This window comes from Sceloporus occidentalis, unplaced genomic scaffold (assembly GCF_023333645.1).
Source record: "Sceloporus occidentalis isolate IW3139 unplaced genomic scaffold, rSceOcc1.0.p SCAF_21, whole genome shotgun sequence".
Classification (NCBI taxonomy): Eukaryota; Metazoa; Chordata; class Lepidosauria; order Squamata; family Phrynosomatidae; genus Sceloporus; species Sceloporus occidentalis.
This window is the reverse complement of record NW_028317001.1, coordinates 5367691-5388019: the sequence shown is the minus strand read 5'-3', so window position 1 is coordinate 5388019 and position 20329 is coordinate 5367691. Positions and strand designations below refer to the sequence as shown.

General features: G+C 43.6%; 1 protein-coding gene across 2 annotated transcripts in view; it reads left to right on the top strand.

Moving 5' to 3' along the window:
- The window catches only part of LOC149301476 (clathrin heavy chain 1), a 64657-nt gene that overhangs the window by 24753 nt on the left and 19575 nt on the right, over window positions 1-20329 (top strand). For both annotated transcript variants that reach the window (XM_089483876.1, XM_089483877.1), the window contains exons 2-15: window positions 1155-1362; window positions 4684-4952; window positions 8007-8168; window positions 8389-8502; window positions 9544-9717; window positions 12785-12982; window positions 13215-13415; window positions 14513-14665; window positions 15330-15452; window positions 15975-16112; window positions 16521-16685; window positions 16843-17023; window positions 17540-17703; window positions 19602-19727. In XM_089483876.1, the coding sequence (XP_089340002.1) occupies window positions 1155-1362; window positions 4684-4952; window positions 8007-8168; window positions 8389-8502; window positions 9544-9717; window positions 12785-12982; window positions 13215-13415; window positions 14513-14665; window positions 15330-15452; window positions 15975-16112; window positions 16521-16685; window positions 16843-17023; window positions 17540-17703; window positions 19602-19727 (2376 nt within the window). The remainder of the gene's footprint in view (window positions 1-1154; window positions 1363-4683; window positions 4953-8006; window positions 8169-8388; window positions 8503-9543; window positions 9718-12784; window positions 12983-13214; window positions 13416-14512; window positions 14666-15329; window positions 15453-15974; window positions 16113-16520; window positions 16686-16842; window positions 17024-17539; window positions 17704-19601; window positions 19728-20329) is intronic.

Here is a 20329-nt window from a genome sequence, read left to right as displayed (position 1 = left end):
CCCTTGTGACAATCCTAAACTCATGATACCTGGTTGGTTTCACAGTCGAGCAGGGACTTGAATCGAAATCCTTCCACTGAACACCACGACAGCAAGGTTCAAACATGGCGTTTGAAAACGAATCCGGCCGTGTGTGCTCCATGCTACTGTGGGCTTCCCAAACCTTCCTGCAGCAATCCAGAGAAGTAAAATCAAGTCAAAACAGGAAAATGTGGTTCACTTTGTAATTGCTGCTTAAGTGGCTCTGCTTGACATTCCTCCCTCCCTTAGGAAATACTATCTGTATTAACTTGATCCCTCTCGGTTGAGATTGGGGAGGGGGGTTGTGACAACCAAGCCTCGACAGCATTGCTTACATGACCAAATTGGTGCTTCTGCAAGGTTGATTTTCAGACTTTGAACCCTGCAGAGATTCCTCAGCAAACAAGCTGAGGTAAGCATACTTCCCTGAAGGTACAGAGGATTCTGAGTTTAGAGGGCGCTACCACTTTTTATCCAGGGAAAACTTGTTCTCCTCACAAAGATTTAGGTTCCCACCTTTACAGTTAGTTGTATTTGTTGCGGAAGACATTTAACGGTGTCTTTGAGATAGGCTTGTTTTAGTAATTCCACTGGACTGGGGGTCCCCTTTTGGCTCTTGCCTTTTCTTTGGCCCAGGCTCAAAATGTTATTACACCCAGCGAACCGGGATAGCAATTGTTTCACGGTTACTCTGTAGTAATGTGCTTCAGATTTTAATGATGACCCTATAGTCCAAACCACAACTGTTTCCCCCCTAAATTATAACCTTTTCCATATGGAGAGCTAACAAAACCTAATGGTCATTGCAGTCTCTCTGGATTTCAATTGCGAGTCTACAACATTCTTTTGCCTCATTGCAAAGGGAAGAGATCGGTACAGTACTTTATATCGTTCCCTCTGGTTTGTGATTTCTGAGGGAGGTAATGCTCTCCAGAATAGGGAATGATTTGGCAGGTGAGAAGAATGGCAGTGGCATGCAGGATGAAATTCTTTATGAAGCTCTTGAGAGGTCAAATGGAAGTGCTTTAACTCCAAAGTTCCCCAGGTCCTATTGATAGTAGCAGATGAGAAGACATCAGATGGGAGTAAGAAGGGTGTGACTTTGATCTCTCTCCATCTTTTGCCTCTTTCAGCTCCAGAACCTGGGCATTAATCCAGCCAACATTGGCTTCAGCACTCTGACCATGGAGTCTGACAAATTCATCTGCATTCGAGAGAAAGTTGGAGAGCAGGCCCAGGTGGTCATCATTGACATGAATGACCCCAGCAATCCCATCCGCCGGCCAATCTCAGCCGATAGCGCCATCATGAACCCTGCCAGCAAAGTCATTGCTCTGAAAGGTAAGAAAAACCTTTCTCAACTCCTTTAAGATATTTCTGAATTGGGGGTTAGGCTTTTGGGGAGTGCACCTGAGATTCTGAAGGTACACCAATCTTTCGTTCTCTCCAAAGAGATCTACAACTGCTCCTGCAATGAATATTACCACTACTCATTTCTTTTCCTCTTACAACTATAAAAAAGCTGTGTCTTGTCCAGGATACACAGTGCAAGTTTCTTGAAAACTAGGTTACGTTAGTTAGCTGTTCTCAATTGCAGAATGGCCCTGTAATATGATTATTAAAGCACTTTTAATAGCTTTATTTTAATGTGAGTAGGCCTTGCGTCTAGGAGAGCTAGAATTAACCATTGGGCAACAAACCATGGCTGACCTAAACTATGGCTTAACGTGATATGGCAGTATGGCCAATAACCATGTAACTGCATTTAATCTTCTTTTGGAAGTTATTTATGAACCTTCGCCTCAGATTTCCAAACCGAGTGTGCAAATTCCTATCCTTGTTCTAAGCTTCATCATTTTGGTAAGAATATGACAGAACAGTACTATCATGTCCTACCTATTGGGTGCATCCTACTCAAGCGTGTAAGTCGCAGCACAATTGCCAGCCTTACTTGTTGGGTGCAAACCCCGTTGCTCAAATTACATTTCGCCCCCAATGCAATGTTCATCTGCCTCTGCTAAAGCCAACATGTTGCCATGTTTCCTTTTGCAAGGGAGAAACTAAGCTCTCAACTGTCTCATTACAATAGCTTCCTCTTTTCCCCCCTCCTCTGACGGCTTTAATGTTGTATCACTATTTTTGTCACACTTTCTAATGCTTTCTTGTGTGTGCAGATGGTGAGTTTACCTCCGTTTTCAGATTGTATTGGTGTTTGTCCTGTTTTATGAAAAGAGAATGCGAAAGGCTTACCAGCTTAAGGGCTTAACAGGGCACACTGAATAATTAAAGTGGAGAAGGAGATAAGGGCCTATATTCTGTCACTACTTTGGTACCTGAATTCTCAAAATTCCTCTTGGAGAAAATAAAAGCAGAGCGCAAAAGCAGAAACCCGGTCTTGACGTTAAGGCCTGCAAGCATCTTTGCCTGAACATGCATCAAGCTTTTTATAAACAGGACGGAGACTCTTACAATTTCATAACTGGCTGTATTATTTTTTGGCTTTTTATGTACTTTGCAAATAGTACGGGACAGAAATAAAGCTCCAGTCTGGCTTTCAACTAGAGAATGTGTCTTGGATTACTGTCACCCCCCCAAAATCCAAGATTGTGTAGTGAAAGCAACCACAACCAAAGTAGCCTTGGGTTCTCCCCACCGTCCTTGTTCCCTTCTCCTCCTGCCTCCCACCTCCTTTTTAAAGAGCCGGTCTAACCTGTTACTATTAGAGTAGATGAGAGGGCTGACGCTAGGAAATATGGTGGTAGCTTAGCCTTTAACCCTGAAACTTAGTTCTTAATAGCTTTCAAAGTCTGACCTGCATAGTTTCTGTGTTTTGTGTCCCTCCTGGCATTAAGGTTTTGTAAATATGATGAATTAGTAATGCCGTGAAAGTTACATATTGTTTCCCTCGCTTGCTTAACCAGAATTTTTGCTTCTGAGCTCTTCATGTCTATACCTTAAGTTTGCTAGTTCTCAGGAGGGCTGGTGGTTTTTTCCTGAGTAGCTGCGAAATGTTTTCTGGGGGACCTTTCTTTGGATTTGTTGTAAGCAGGGCAGGACATAAAATCCCAAGCCAGCTTTTCCTCTTGGACAGTGCTGGATGGCAATTCAGAGACTCTGCTGCTTGTAGCAACTAGTACTAGAAGGAAGGAGTTCCATTACTTTTTATCGGGTTCCTTGCCCTTCTTTAAAACATATTTTCTGTCTGCTTTTGCCACCTCTTGTTGCCATTCTTCACCAGCTCAGGAGAACAGTAAGCAGGCATCTGTTATTTTTTTCCCAAATCCTAAATTTGCCTTGCTTGGACAGTACTCTTCAACATAAGTATGGGAAGATCTTGTAGCACCTTTGAGACTAACTGGCAGCCTGAGCTTTCGTAGACCTCAGTCTACTTCCTCAGATGCTTTCTTTCTTTCAGTTGGTCTCAAAGGTGCTACAAGATCTCTCTACGTACTGATTCTACAGACTAACAGGGCTATATCTTTGTTAACACCAGTTTGAGAAGCACCTGTAAAGAAGTGCAGCCCTCCCTCCGTTCTTGCAGTCTTCGGATCCGCATCCCTCGCTTATGCATGAGGGAGGAACCGTGGGAAAATGAATGGGGTGCGTACTCGTGGCGCACACCTGTGCACCCCTGTATCAATATTCAAGCCAATGGGGCTTGAATATAGGCAAATCTCCATTTTCGGGAGGGGGTCTGGAACGGATCCTCCGTGGAAAAGGAGGGGTGACTAATTCCATCCTGTGACATCTTGCTTGTTAGTGTTTTATCCTATCTATATCCCACCTTTCTTTCAAGAAGCTGAGAGCAGTTCAGATGGGGCTCTTCCCCTTTTATCCCATTTTAGCCACTGAGGAGATGTTGAGTCAACGGCCGTCGAGTGAATTTTAATGGACAAACAGGGATAAATGAACTCAGGTCTCCATAGACAAGGCCCCCAAACCCATCAGCGTTGGGCACCTCCCACATCCCCTTTCTGACTTGAAGCGTTCCTCTACTTATCCCTCCCTCTCAACCTGCCTGGTTGTTGTTTGTGTTCTCTCGTCTTCCCACGCTGTGTGTTTAGTGCACGCTTAGTCTGCAAAATGCAGCAGGGGGAAAAAAAACCCTTGTTATGTGCTCTGGTTCATCGAAAACCAAGCTACCAGTTGACCCGACAGAGTGCCCACTTCGTGACTGCTGTTTTCCAACCCGTGGAAACTGCCTTGTGTCCCTCCGTGTACAAGTACTAGATACAGACGTGAACGTGTGTGGTATCGCTGTTGTATGCCTTGGTGTCCTTGATCTTCTCGAGCGAGCATTTTCTCATCTGCTCGGGTTAAGGATGAGTAACTTAGCATGAGTGTCGAACATCACAATGTTGTCGATGAAACCTGTGTTTGCAATACCTGGCCAAAGAGCCACAACCAATTCAGGAATTGGTTCTGTTAGATGGAGTTTGTGTAGATTAGTAGATGTGGCTTGAGGAATGTTGGTGTCTGGTTAAAAAACAACCCCCAAAAGACTGTTGGCCACTAGGTATTTTTACAACCGAACCCCATGCATGATAACATTTCACAGAATTAGGTGGCATATGCAGCCATTTTAACCACGCATCATAGTTCTTCTGATAACTGAAACGTTGCCCTTCAAGTCAGCTAACTGATCTGTGATCACATCTACAGCCGGGAAGACTCTTCAGATCTTTAACATTGAAATGAAGAGCAAAATGAAGGCTCATACCATGACGGACGACGTCACCTTTTGGAAGTGGATCTCTCTGAACACGGTTGCGCTGGTGACTGACAACGCTGTCTACCACTGGAGTATGGAAGGAGAGTCTCAGCCAGTCAAAATGTTTGATCGCCATTCTAGCCTTGCCGGCTGCCAGATAATCAACTACCGCACAGATGCCAAGCAGAAATGGTTGCTTTTGACTGGTATATCTGCACAGGTAAAGTTATGGTCTCTGTTGGTATATCCAACACAGAAACATGGGAAGACCGGTAAATGGCTATGACCCAGTGTTTTGGTTTCATGCTCATTTTTACATTGTGAAAAATGGGCTGCCACTGTCTCCAGTGTACTAAATGAGAATAGAAATGGAATACACTCATCCCTCCATATTTGCAGCTTTGATATTTGCAGATTTCATTATTCACAGATTTGATTAATATGTTCTCTCTAGGAATATCTAGGTCCTCCAGTGCAACTCTGTGGTCAACTTTAACTAAAAGTTGCACTGAAGGACCTAGAGATTCCTGGAGAGAAGGCTAGGCATTTGTAGCTCCTCCAGTGCAGTTCTATGGTCAGTGTCTGTCAGACATTGACCACAGAGTTGCACTGGAGGACCTAGAGATTTCTAGAGAGGTGTCCTCTGAGGTAAAAACATGATTTTTTTTGTTATTTGTGGTTTTTCTATTTTCACAAAGGTCTTGTGCCCCTAACCCTAGTGAATATGGAGGGACTAGTGTACTGATAGCCTAGCAGGCCATTTAGTAGATTAACAAAATAGAGAATCTTAAGTATTTGAGGCTGCTATACTCCATTGAGCATTGACATGTTTTATGACACATGCACAAGAGCCTTGATCTCTTAGCGCAAGAATTACTCCTCCATGCTCCAGTATGTAACTTTTCAGTGTAACTAGCATTGCTAAGAGCTCAGAAATAATTGGTTAAAAATAATTTGGTCATCTATGCATCACTGGCATTTTCAGCAACAGTGCCAGTGACAGTGCTTTTTCTCCTCTGTCATCAGTGAACATTTCATATAAGTTTAAACTGTTCCTTTTGTGGAGGTTGGCCAGTTTCAGTTGCTTTAAATTATTTTAAAGTTTTAACAGTGTGACAGTTTCAGTTGACATAATACAGGATTGGGGAAGGGGCTCCCCAGGAGATCCATGTTGCCCCTGAGAACCCCACTTTTTTTGACCACTGAAGCCTCCAGCCCCCAAAACATCCTGGCTCCTATTTGGGGGGGGGGGGGGGAAGAGTAAATTTTGTTCCCAGAATTGTCCCCACATGCTTTCTCCCAAGTTCTTTGAACCTTTAAAATGAGTTGCAAACTAGGTGTGCCACATTGTGGCCCATCGGAGCAACAGTTGGTGCCTACCTCCCTCCATTAGCACTTCAATGTAATAGATTAATGTATAGGTTTCTCCCCATTGTTAAGAAATTAAGTCCTTGCCATAATGTATAGTCACCACATAAACATTGCCCCAATCTTTTTTTGTGGGTTTTTCCATCAGTTTTTTTATAGAATGCAGTAGCAATGCAAAAATAAATACATGTAGTAAAAGGAAACACGAGCAGTAGAAATGAATAGGAGTAAATAGACACTGGCCTTTTTAATAATAATAATAATAATAATAATAATAATAATAATAATAATAATAAAATTTTATTTCTATACCACCCTTCTAAGAAAATCAAGGCGGTTTACAACAAAAATACATACAACAAAATCCAAAACAGTTAAAACATACAGTAAAAACAGCAACCCAATAACCCAAACTCATGCCAGCTGAACAATGCTCACGAAGGAGGGGGGGAGAGAGTATCCAGGGGTGGGAGTCAGGGGTAAGCCTGCTCGAAAAGATAGGTCTTCAGACCCTTCTTAAATTGGACAAGGGAGGTGGCCGAGCGGAGCTCAACAGGCAGCGAGTTCCAGAGGTTGGGGGCCGAGGTGGTAAAGGCCTTCCTGGTGGTGGTGACTAGTCGACCCTCTGGAGCTCTTAACAATTGCTGCCCAGATGATCTGAGTGTGCGGGGCGGATTGTATGGGGAGAGGCGGTCCTCTAAGTACCCTGGGCCCAAGCCATTTAGGGCTTTATAGGTAATAACCAACACCTTGTATTGCGCCCGGAAGCGAATAGGCAGCCAGTGTAGGTCTTTAAGGACCTGTGTTATATGACTGGCCCTGGATGTACCAGTGACCAGTCGTGCTGCCATATTCTGCACTAATTGCAGCTTCCGGGTATGATACAAGGGCTGCCCCATGTAGAGCGCATTGCAGAAATCCAAACGAGAGGTTGTCAGAGCATATACTACAGTTTCAAGGTCCCTCCGGCCCAGGTAGGGACGCAGCTGGTGTATCAGCCGAAGCTGATAACAGGTACTCCTGACTGTCACATCCACCTGAGATGTAAGGTGGAGCGACGAGTCAAGGAGCACCCCCAGACTGCGTACTGAGTCCTTCACAGGAAGCGTGATCCCATTCAGGACAGGTGAAACCACCACCATCCCTGGGCCGGGAGAACCTATCACAAGTACTTCTGTTTTCTCTGGATTCAGGCTGAGCCCATTACCGGCTCCAGACAGGCCACGAGAGGAGAGATGCCATCCTTGGTCACTGCATCAGTCGGAGACTGCTTTTGCTCTGATCCAAGGCCTGAGGAAAGGGGATTTTTGGCGAGAGTGACTCTGGCAGTGAGGTTGCAAAATTGGGAGGAAAAATGGGTGGCGCAGCCACTGCTGTGCAAGTATTCATCTACAAGGAGGAGCCAAATCTGAACCTTACTTGCGTACTATATTCTAAAATAACCCTTTCTGCAAAGCACCCAGGGCAATTTGCAGTTTTAATGACTTAAACCTAAGCCCTTCTCACATTGAAAAGCAAGTACCAGGTTGCCCACACCATGGGAGACAGTTTCTAGAGCCGAAGAGTGGTTTTACTCCATCGGTGCCTCTGGGCTTCACTGTCTCTGGACAATCAGCCTGGTGGAGTAAATGTTCAGTGAAGTAAAAGCCCTTTTCAGTGGGAATGTATTATGAAATAGAGAGAGGGGCATGAACTGGAAAGTGCTCTTCCCTTCTTTTCGCCAGACTCTGGTCCTCTACAAAAAGCATGTACAATCTCAGAAACTGCCGCTTCAAAGCCTTTGCCTAGACTTGCACAAATACCTCATTTAAGTGTTAAGCTTGTAAACGGAGATTGTGGTTATTGTAACACAGCTGCTAAGTTACATCTTCACATGGTTGCTCTTCTCTTCCTTTCTTTAATAAAGCAAAACCGTGTGGTAGGAGCCATGCAGCTTTATTCCGTAGATCGGAAAGTGTCCCAGCCTATTGAGGGCCACGCCGCTAGCTTCGCACAGTTCAAGATGGAAGGCAATGCTGAAGAATCCACTCTTTTCTGTTTTGCGGTGAGAGGACAAGCTGGAGGCAAGGTAAGATTTGGTACAGGCCACACCATTGTAGTCTAGGCACCACACTTCTGGATATGACCCCTTCAAGAAAAAGTTGCCTCGCCTTTTCGTACAGCAATAAACCTAGCACTAATATATTCTCAGTACTGAATGCCTTGAATGTTTAGCTTGGATGGAATTGTGTGTCTTCATTCCCTGCAAAAGCAAAAGTTTTAAGTCGGTCCAATCTCTTTCCACACAGTTGCATATCATTGAAGTTGGCACACCCCCCACTGGAAACCAGCCCTTTCCCAAGAAAGCTGTGGACGTCTTCTTCCCACCTGAAGCACAGAACGATTTCCCAGTCGCAATGCAGGTATGATATATGATTTACAGACAGTGTTTGTGTTTCACTCTTGGTGGTGTTTGTGTGTGTATGTATGTATACAGGAGGGGGACAATTTGAATTCGGGAGGATTGAAATCAATCATTTCATAATGCGAAACAATGCTCAAGCTTAATACTGCCTGCTCCCAGGCCTTGGATTTAACGTTGTAAGCTGCCTTTAATTGCTGCTTAGCCTTCCCTTTTATAGAACAAAAGTTCAGGTATTTTTGGCTTTTATAAGAGGTACACGGAAGGCTGCCGGTGACTTAGTAAAGCTCGCTTTGCTATTTGGCACTTTGAGAATTCCAACTCATTTGTAATAATTGCCAGAGGCTAGCTGTATTGCTTTCTTGGAATAAAACAACAGTTAACATTGTGGTGATTTAAAAACTAACAAATGATTTGTTGTGTCCAATTTTAATTTGAATCCCAACTAGAATATATGCATTGCCCCATTTGTTAGCATCGTTTTTCAGGCAGGGGCAGGTGGGTCAACAGGCCACAGACATGCGACAGTTGTAGGTTCAGATACACCAAGCATAGGTTTCAACAAATTGCTGCTTGTAAGCCAACAAGAAACTGCAGTTTCTAGTTGTGATTTTGCAGCTGACCAACTAATGATGACTTATTTGGGGAGATGGGTTTGGACATAACTGCAAGCCAGAATTCAGGAACCACAACTGGGCTTACAGTTGTGTGTTACGAAGACCACACTTTGTACAAACAAAAGCATTTTCTGATCAGCATGTGTACGTGTCCTGATTTTGTGTGACACTATTCAGCAACTTAAGGCATACTTAAACCACTCGTATAGCTTCATGACACTCCTCATGGCTTATTTGAAGGTTTGTGTTTTATACAAAAAGGGATGCAACTCTAGCTTTTCAAGCTTGCATTACAGATGAAAAGCTACGAATGAACTTCAGTTGGCTCAGACATACTGCAGCTAGACTCTTGTGTCTGGGCGTAATATGTACGTCCCATTGCTGCACATGCTGGAAGTCTCAACACTGTTTTCATTCTTCTGCAGATCAGTGAAAAGCATGATGTGGTCTTCCTGATCACCAAATACGGTTACATCCATCTGTACGATCTTGAAACAGGCACCTGCATTTACATGAACAGAATTAGTGGTGAGACCATCTTTGTCACTGCCCCCCATGAAGCCACGGCTGGGATCATTGGAGTCAACAGAAAAGGACAAGTAAGGAAGATATTATTCTTTGAGGCATCTTAGCGTGTAATAAAACTGGGCTTGTGAGATTCAGGCTGGGGTGGTATGAATAACCTTGGTAAATGGGTGCATTTTTCAGACCTTTGACCTGAACTCTTACTTTTGAATGGGAAGTGCTTTCTTAACTATAATCCACTGAATGTGATTTCACTTGCTGCTCCTGCCAGAGAGTATGTCAGAAGTGTTGCATTTGGGAGTAGTAGGTGAAAGTTCAGAAACTCAAAGAGTTGTAGGAATGCTACCGGAGCCTTTGCTTGGCAATATTTAACAATGCTGACCTTGGAAGATCTTTCCAATTAAAAGTGATGTTTGCTTTGAGTTCATGACATGGCAGTCAGTTGCGGAATGCCGCCTTTCGGCTAGCATTTGGGAGCCCTAGAGGAATGCAGTTCCCATAATTCTTTACTACTAGTTGTGCTGACTAAGGGGAATCAGCATATTGTAGTGGCTTCACTGCTGGTCTAGAACTTTTGGAGACTTGGGTTCAAATCCCTGATCAGCCATGGGAACCCACCAGAGAAGGAGCTAATGTCTCCATAAAATGTTCCAACTTGAAGACTTGAATCATTTGGGGAAGAAGATTCCTGTTGCATACCTTAAGGATAGGACAGTTTTAACCTGCCATCGAACTCTGGTTTCTGGGTTAGTAAGCACATACACACTGTACTCAGGACCCAGAATGAATGCAAACTGGCACAAGTGATGTTTTTGGTTGTAGTTGTCTTAAGCGTCTATGTCCAAGAGCCATCTTTCCTTGCACTGGGTTGTTGTGACTGCTGGAATTTCTCTTAAGATTAAAACGAACCTTTCTCAAATAGCTAGCATCCCTCCCCTTGGATTGTGTTAATCTGCTGCTAAGCTGCCATAGCTACAAAAAGCCTCTCTTGGCAGCTGGTTGAATGATCTGGTAAGTGGCAGCGTCAGGATTCTCTGGGTGTAAAAAAGCCTGAGCTGTGTAGGAGCTGTGCTTTGTAGCAGCATTGTCGTTCTAGGCCAGTGTTGTCTTTCCCTGTCGGGTATTTCTAGGTGGGAATTGCCAGGAATTAAATTGGAGACACTGAGCTTGCAAAGGAGGTGCTCTACCACTAAACTGTGGTCCCTGTAGAACTGGGTTCGGGTGGGTTTCAGCCTTGTAATTCCATGCAGAGTGAGACAAGAAACCTTGAACAGGTTGCAGAGCTGGTTCAGTATCACAGATCAGTTGTCTTCCATGCCACATTGAGAAGGAGCACTCTTGGAAATGTAGGAGACTTTCCCCAAGTAGTGTTCCTAGGCTTCAGTTATAAAGTTCATTCAGCTTTCTGAGCTACTCGATCAAGGGAGCATCATGTTTTGTCTTGCTTGCTTTTATTATTATTATTAGCCTTCTTGGCAGAAGGGATTTATGAATGTGACAGGTTCCACTGGAGGGGTGTCACCATTGAAAAGGCCCTGAACCATTTTAGTGTCTCTTGCGTGTGGGGCAACACTGCACCCCTGAATCTTAAAATGGGGAGGAATGTGCAGCACCTAGGACTTTGTGGCTGTACCCACCCAAACGTATCCACTTGCTTCACCTCCGCAAGAGCTTAAAAAACAGAGCAAGCTCTTTGACTTGGAATTTTTCAGAATTCAGTTTTAAGATTGATATCAACCAAGAGTGAGAAATCTATCCATTCTGCGCACTCCTTTCCGCAGTAGTTATTAGTTGCTAAACTTTCCACAGATCCACACAAACTTCTGTCATGGTTGTGCTTGGCACCTAGCACTGAATCAGATATATTTGATAGCTATTGACAAATCCAGAAATGGTGTGTATTTTTAAACTACTAGTAGTTACCACACCATATCACATAGAATTTGGAAAGTGTGGTGCTGACATTCTAGATGTTTGTGGCCTCTTCATGTATTTGTCAGCACAGGTTTAAATCCAGTGAATACCTGGCTCTATGAATGTTCTGGGCTGGTGGTTCTTAGCCTTGGGTTCTCTGAATGTTGTTAGACTTCAGCTCCCTAAAGCCCCATTCAGTACAGCCAGTAGTGAGGCATTCTGGGAGTTGTAGTCAAAACAACATCTGTATATCCACGGATTGGCAAACGTTGTTGTAGCCCTCGGTGGACATTACTTTCATGCCCTTGAAAGTGGTTCGATATGCATATCTGACTTGGAAGAGCAGAGCGTCCATCTGGGATTGCAAGTGTTCATTGGTAAAGCAGAACCATTGCATGTACAAATCTCATGTCCCCATTTGGGACACTGCGCTTATGAGCAGACTGGATGACTCACTTCTGTTGGCATGACAGTCCTCACTCTCCCCTCTGGCTCTCCAGCCTAAAGATCAGTGATGCATGATTTTCTCACGGAAGAAGCAGCCCTTCGCTGAATCACAGGCATTCTGCGCATAGCGCAGCATGAGGCAACTTCATCTGGGATGGTGCTGTATCATATTGCAAGTGGGGGAGGCATTGTTTTGAATGCTTCTGTATATGCTGGAGAAGAGTATCTCCCCATTGTGCTGGCTTTCCACCTGCATGAAACAGACTTACTGGGGAGAGGGATATGTCTGTGGTCTCCACCTAAGAAGCTCTTACGTCAACACAATTTCCTAAAAATAATGCAACTTTCCTGCCTTTTCTCCAAAGTGGTACATCCCAAGCAGATCATCTGCTCCCTCTGCCACCCTGGCATATCTCCCATGCCATGCCAAATCTACATCCAAAACAGAGTGGCACATGGCACCTCACCTACCTACCCAACTCAAGGTGCATAATACTCAAAAATAACCAGGTTATTTTGGCACATGATACCAAAAGAAAGAAAGAAATTCCTCACAGGATCCTCTTCCTAGAAGGAAAAATGAAATAGCAAAAAATAAATGAATTTGCTCCACTTCTTGACCCCAAAAGTCTTCTGCCTGATTATTTTTGGTCGTAGCTTCTGCATATACATATTTTAAAAGAATGTTTCTAGAGCATTGCTTTGAGTTGTTAGTAAGGAGTATCAGTGGACTAAAAGCATAATAGGAAACTGTTGTCTCCTCTTTTCTCTCCCACTCAGGTACTCTCAGTATGTGTTGAGGAAGAGAACATCATTCCTTACATTACCAACGTGCTGCAGAATCCCGATCTGGCCCTGCGAATGGCTGTCCGTAACAACCTTGCTGGTGCTGAGGAACTCTTTGCCCGAAAATTCAATGCCCTTTTTGCCCAAGGGAGCTATTCGGAAGCGGCAAAAGTGGCAGCAAATGCCCCTAAGGTGTGGAAAATGCAGATGTTTTGGACTATAACCCCCACAGAACCTTGCCATTTCTTGTGCTTGGCTAGGGCTTCTGGGAGTAGAAGTCCAAAATACAACGAGGGGCTAAAAGTCACACATAGACCTAAAGGGTCTGGAAGTGATGAATGATGAACTGTCTGATGAACTAAACACTTTTGTTGGTGCCCCAAAGGGTCTGTGGGTTAACTTTATCCATCTTGTGTGTTTCAAGGGTATATTGCGCACCCCAGACACCATCCGTCGGTTCCAGAGCGTCCCAGCGCAGCCGGGTCAGACCTCTCCCCTGCTCCAGTATTTTGGAATCTTGCTAGACCAAGGGCAGCTGAACAAGTATGAATCCTTAGAACTCTGCCGGCCGGTTCTCCAGCAAGGACGCAAGCAGCTCCTGGAGAAGTGGTTGAAGGAAGATAAGGTAAAACACATTGGGGCTGTGGAGGAAAGAGCTACTCATTTCAGGGTCTTTGACTAAATGTTTACTGTTAGCAAAGCTAGCATGCCTTCAGCCAAACAGAATCTCTCCAGTTCAAGTCCAAACAGCAATAACCATATCTGTGAATTGAACTGATTAATTGAAAAATGAGAACTTACTTGGGAACCCAGATTCTATAAACTAAGATCCCTATGTTTCCTGTATGTCATGATTCTCAATGAACAAACACGGTTTAGCCTGCATAGATAAAGGTTCTCTCCACCTAATGAATGCTGTAGCCTCATCTGAGATGTTAACTTTCAAGATTTGCTAAGCTGTTTTGGAGTTTTCTAGTGTTTTGTTAAGTTTTCCTTGTGGAATACAACATAAATTGCAGACAGGTGTTTCATAAAGGTGGCCTTTTTAGCCATTTCCAATCTTCCACTGACAGGTAACGGTTGTAGGTTGGACTCAATGGCCTGTTACAGACTGCCAAAATAAAGCTGCTTCGGGTCTCTTTGGAGGTATGCTGTTTAAATGATGCATGCATCCGAAGAATCCGGAAGCTGCACCAAAGCTGCATTCCAGTGCTTAGGAATGGAGTGTGGCTTTGGCGCAACCTCCGGACTCTTAGGACCCATGCATCATTTAAATAGCATACCACCAAAGAGACCCAAAGCAGCTTTATTTTGGCAGTCTGTAACAGGCCTATGTATGCTAGATCAGTACTTGCCAGCTTTGGTACTACAGATGAACCATTGCTCTAGACCATGTCTTTGGTCTATGTGGATTGGTGAGAGCAGAGAGACCTGGCCACTTCTCTTTGTCAGTGAAATAGATATCTTAAGAACATGTTTCAAAATACTCAAAGGGGTAGAATTTCCATAGTAGAGAAGGCAGAAAAATGTGAAAGGATCCACATACCAAATCTGCTGTTATATTTCAGAGACTTCAGTATGATAGCAATGGCTTGCAGATTATGTGCATATCTGTGAGAGATTTTTCTTCTTTAGCCATCCCCTTTCTTTGCAGTCTAGCCTGTGTCCTCCTGCTTATTAATATTTGTCTAACAAATTATTTAAATGTTTGTGTCAAAACAGCTGGAATGTTCTGAAGAACTAGGAGACCTCGTGAAATCTGTGGATCCAACGCTGGCTCTGAGCGTCTACCTGAGAGCTAATGTGCCCAACAAAGTCATTCAGTGTTTTGCTGAAACGGGTCAAGTTCAGAAGATTGTGCTGTATGCAAAGAAGGTGATTTGTTGATCTGAAATTCGAATTGCTTTGACCAATGTTGCAAACTGAAGTAGCCTGTTGGAACTTTCTGTACAAATAGGAGTGGGAATTTTCAGTGGACAGAAACTCATGCCCCAAACTATTTTGTGGGTTAGTTTCAACATGTACCTGGTTCAAAATCACTAATTGCAATGACCAGTCAATTGTGTTTGTGATCTGGCTGCCTGATACCCACAAAGTTTAATGGAGGACAGCATAGTGCTGAAGTTTTCCTGTGACCATATAGTGTAGACAAAGTCATGTACATTAGTCTCTTTTGGCCTAGCCTTTGCTTCCTCATTGTTGGTCTGGGTTGGGGACCCTTTGGCCGTTCAGATGTGTAAAACTTCAACTCCAAGATGTCTCAACCAGCATAACTAATGGGGCAGGATTGTGGGATTTGTGATGCAGAACGTTCGGTGGGCCAAATCTTTACCATCCTTGTCTAGATGGCATCTGGTGCAGCTCTTACATGGTTATAGAGCATGATTTTGAAGGAGACAAAACAAGCAGTAAGCCAGTCTTTAAAGTATAAAGTAATATTAGTGCATTTCATAGTAAAGGGCAGTATGAAGAAAGAAAGAAAAAAAGAGAGAAATCAGCTCATTATGTCCTAATATGTGCATATTCACATTTTTCATAGGTTGGCTACACTCCTGACTGGATCTTTCTCTTGAGGAATGTCATGCGGATCAGCCCAGACCAAGGACAGCAGTTTGCCCAAATGTTGGTTCAGGATGAAGAACCTCTTGCAGATATCACACAAGTAAGTAAATCTCTGTAATTAACTCAGAGTTAACTCTGTGTGTGATCTCACATCTCACTCAGTCATGCACATAAATGCTGTATAAATGCTGCCGTACACCAGAACATGGAAGGCTTCCTGGAGTTGAGTTTTAAATTGCTAAAGGAAACTTAATTAGTGGTTAACTTGTTCATACAAGCCTACCTAATGCTATCTTGAGCTGTTGACTCCAGGTATTGGAAAAGGATGGTTGTAATTATTATCCTGTTGCCAGTTTGAAAGGTAGGTATAAAGAAGAGGCTCCTGCTAAACAGGGACTGTCTTATGTTTGGAATAGTATGTGAAGAGCAAGAATTGAGCTTTCTGTGACTGATTAGTGACTGGATGAGCTTTGGTAGTATGGATTGGAGTAGTTCTACCTAATTTTTTTAAGTTGTCCTGTATGCTTGGGAATACAGACCATATCGATCAAACTTGATTCCTCTCGTTCAAGTCAGTTGATGTAAGGAGGAGACTAACACAGACATGACATCCTTTTTTCAGATAGTGGATGTGTTCATGGAATACAACCTGATTCAGCAGTGTACAGCCTTCTTGTTGGATGCCCTGAAGAACAACCGCCCCTCCGAGGGTCCTCTGCAGACCCGCTTACTTGAAATGAACCTCATGCATGCCCCCCAGGTACGTCCTGTATCTGTTGAAGGAACTTGGGGACCAGGTGGGTGTTCAAAATGAAAGCATAAGTATCTCTGAGGCTGGCATTCTAAAAAGGAACACAAGACAGGTTTTTGAAGGGGATAATTTCTGTGTAGAAGTGATGTCTGCAGCTGTATCAGAATACTTGAATATAGTTTCTTCTAAAGCAGACCCGGCAGTTCTGCTAAGTTTGAAAAAAAATAAAATCAGAATAGATGCTACATAGTGATTTCTGAAAGATCCCTGTATCTTATAATTGGCAGCCTTACCTTGGAAGACTTAGGTGATGTGAACACACAGTATGAAATTAAACCTGTTGTAAGTTTGTGCATGCTAGAGAATCACAGTACCTAAAATGAACATTCCTATTGTTCACTGAATCTTTCTTTCCAGGTTGCAGATGCCATTTTGGGAAACCAAATGTTCACTCACTATGACCGGGCCCACATCGCCCAGCTGTGTGAGAAAGCTGGCCTCCTCCAGCGAGCCCTAGAACACTTCACCGACTTGTACGATATCAAGCGTGCAGTTGTTCACACTCATCTTCTCAACCCTGAGGTACGGTGACCCCAAATCTAGCAGGTCCTATCTGTATTTGGAGGAAGCAGGTTCTCCCATGGCAGGTGGTTATATGCTCAGAGAACTGCAGATTATTTTGGATACTTAAGTTGCCTTAAAATTACAGTCTATTGTAATTTTGTGTTTTAACTTGCAGTGGCTGGTGAACTATTTTGGCTCCCTCTCAGTTGAAGACTCCCTGGAATGCCTGCGTGCAATGCTTTCCGCCAACATCCGCCAGAACTTGCAGATATGCGTCCAGGTTGCCTCTAAATACCATGAGCAGCTTTCGACGCAGTCGCTCATTGAACTCTTCGAATCTTTCAAGAGCTTTGAAGGTAAAGTAGCTTTGTTGTGTCAGGGATGGGGGAGCCTGTGGCCCTGGGTTGGAACATTACCCATAGCTTCAGTTATGCTGATGGGCACTGCAGTCCAACCATATCAGGAGGCCATCTGTGCTTTTGCAGTTACTCTGAATGTGTGCTAGAAGCATCCTTGGTTATGTCCTACCTGTTGCATTGGTTGGCCTTGAGGTTCTGGTCTTGGAGTAGCATTGCCTACTACATACTATTGACCTTCTCCTTCAGTTATTGATACAGATTGGCACATTTGATCAGGGAAGCAAAACGTGAAGAAATTTAAGGTTTTCCCCCCCTCCCTTCAGTGAAATTACAGACTCTTTTTTTGTCTGGTGATGCTTTCCCAGGAACCATATTATAAGATAGGAGCCATCTTGCTAAAGATAAAAAGTTACAAGTGAGGGACCCGAAATTGTTGATCCGAAAGGCACTTGCCTGCTTGACTTGATTCCTGAAGTGTTGCCATTCCTTTACATCTCCCCACGTCCTGTTCAGGTCTCTTCTATTTCCTGGGGTCTATCGTCAACTTCAGCCAGGACCCAGACGTCCACTTCAAGTATATCCAAGCTGCTTGTAAGACAGGACAGATTAAAGAGGTGGAACGAATTTGCCGAGAAAGCAACTGCTACGACCCGGAGCGTGTGAAAAACTTTCTCAAGGTAAAAAGTTAAGACAATCTGCCTTTCGTGGTGGGCCCTGTTTGCCACTGTTTGTGAAACGTAAACACGTAGTTCCCTAAACTGTTGGTGATGGAGAGGTCATTTGAAATAACATAGTCTTAACTCTCTTCTGGGAATAGAAACATTCTTCTTGTGAAAAGGTAGAATGAGTTTTGGAACACAATATGAAATCACACTGAAGTTTAAAAAAAGGAAAAAGGAAATCATTGCTACCTACAGCTCTGGAAGCTCACATTATAGGAAAATGATTTTTAGTTTTAAAGGTGTTGTTTGTTTCTGTCTGAAATGACTGACAAAATTACCTTCTAGAATAGAAACTGCACCTCTCCATATGCTTCCATGGTTCTTATTTCTGCCTTCCGACCTCGGAGGGCCAGCTGGGATGGGCGGGAAGAGATTTGGGAGCTTTAGGTTAACCCAACAGCTGTCTTTGAGGATAGCCTATGAATAGTCAAATCTGTATGTCAACCGTTTCCTGACCAGTCTATTGTCTCTTGTGCTCTTCCTTGTGTCTCTGGAATTTTCAGGACATGTACCAGGTAAACCTCCCAGTATAGGTTTCCCGTACCTATGAACTCCTTCGGTGTCTACTTTGTGTTCAGGATTACATCCTGGGATTTATAGTCACAGAAACTGTGCTCACAGGTGGCTTATTTTTTCCCCTCTTGGAACTCATTCCTGTCATCTTGGCACCCCTTTCGTTAAAGGCATCTGGATCATTCTGCCACAAGGAGAAAGGCTGGCTGTCCTTGGAATCCTTTGCTGAATTAATTGGTTTTTTTGTTTTTGCGTTTTTAATCACAGGGCTGCTTTCAATCCCTTTGTAACCTGCCGCTGTCTTCAGTTCAGTTCCATTGTGTATATCTGGCTGTATCTCAGCCCAGTATCCGCAGGCAGCAGCAGCTGGGATGAAGCCTCCCAAATCCACATAATAGGTTTAGCTCTCAAGAGGATCATTTGGGAAGGAGAAGCAAGAGGCAAGATGTAGAGGCAGCATTTGCCCGAGTCAGTTCTTTAAAAGTGGAGGGTTTATCCCCCCAAACTAGTGATGCAGCCCTAAGACTAGAAGAGATGTCATCTCCCACCTTAAAACATTTAAGCTCTAAATGGGATGAGGCTTTTAAATGTAGATTAAATTTGGCTTGTGTTCCAAGTCCATAAGTTTAGCCAGCCTTTGTGTATACACATTGTACCAAGGTGAAAGAAGCATGGAAGAATCCAAGTTCTTCCCGTTTCTAAAGGCTTCACCATTTGGTCGCTTAGGAATCCCTTATTTGCCACAAGTGACCAGAGAAGCATGATTCAGAAGGCCAAGATGACCTGGGAAGTAACACAAATATGCTACCCTTCAGTATTATAAATAGTCTTCCGCCGGTTTAGCCGTTTCAATCCCAGAGTTGATCCTGCACACCAAATAGTTGTCGCAGCTGACCAAGGCTGAGGCCTAGTCTAGGCTTGTAATCCCTTGTTGTCTTGTGCTTACTGTAAAACTGTAAACGTGGGCGCTCCAAGAAGCCATAACTGGATTCTTGGGACTAAATCCAGTTTCTGTCCTAACTAGAGTAGAGCCACAGAAATGAACGGGAACTGATTTCAGTGGGTCTACTTTAACTGAGAATAAAATTGGATTTAGCCCTTTATATTTTTTTAGAAAGCTGCAGGAGCTTTGAGCAGAATGAGAATGTGAAACAAGGCTGGTTGTATCAGTTTGGTGTTTTGTATAGGTGGGATCTGAATAGAAACCTTGTCCCCAGGGGCAAACCTGCTTCAGCTCACCAATGTGATTCTTGCTGTGCAGCTTAGCTGTTAGGTCTTGTGTCGGATTCAGTGGGCCTCATTAAATTCGGGGTTTTTCTCCCTCCCCTTCTTTTTTATAGGAGGCAAAACTGACAGATCAGCTTCCCTTAATTATTGTGTGTGACCGCTTTGACTTTGTCCACGACCTGGTGCTGTACCTGTATAGGAACAACCTCCAGAAATACATTGAGATCTATGTTCAAAAGGTAAGAGGCTGTTTTCATGAAAGAAAGACCTCTGGAGCAAGAAACTAAGGAAATCATATTGTGTTGCTGTCCTTGGTGTGACTGAGTGCTACGTGATGATGCTTTTTAAAGACGCCTACAAACCAGCTGTAATGTCTGTCAGGAGAGGCTCTGTCAGTAACCTTTCTCTCTGAATATTCATTGCCCTTTTAGTATGTGTGTCCTCTGTAGGACAAGAGGACACAGTGAGCAGCTCTCTTGCTGTTTTGTTATATGCATCGAAGTCAACTTTGACGTACAACAACCCTCTCACAGGTTTTACTTGGCAAGATTTATTCATAGAAGGTTTGCCATTGTCTGCCTCTTATGCTGAGATATGACTTGACCAAGGCGACTCAGTTTTGTTTCCAGAGCTGAATAGATTTTGAAACCAGAGTCTCCATCTGACACTTAGACTGCTACACCATGCTGGCTCTCTTTAGTGACATATGCATGCATAAATGGGGTTTATGTGTGCAGATATATCTTTTTGGGGCATAGGAAGCTATTCTGTAGCCTTTGTAGGCCACTCAAATTTCGCCTCTCCCTGTAGTTGACAAATCCCATGATAGGCCACTGCTACT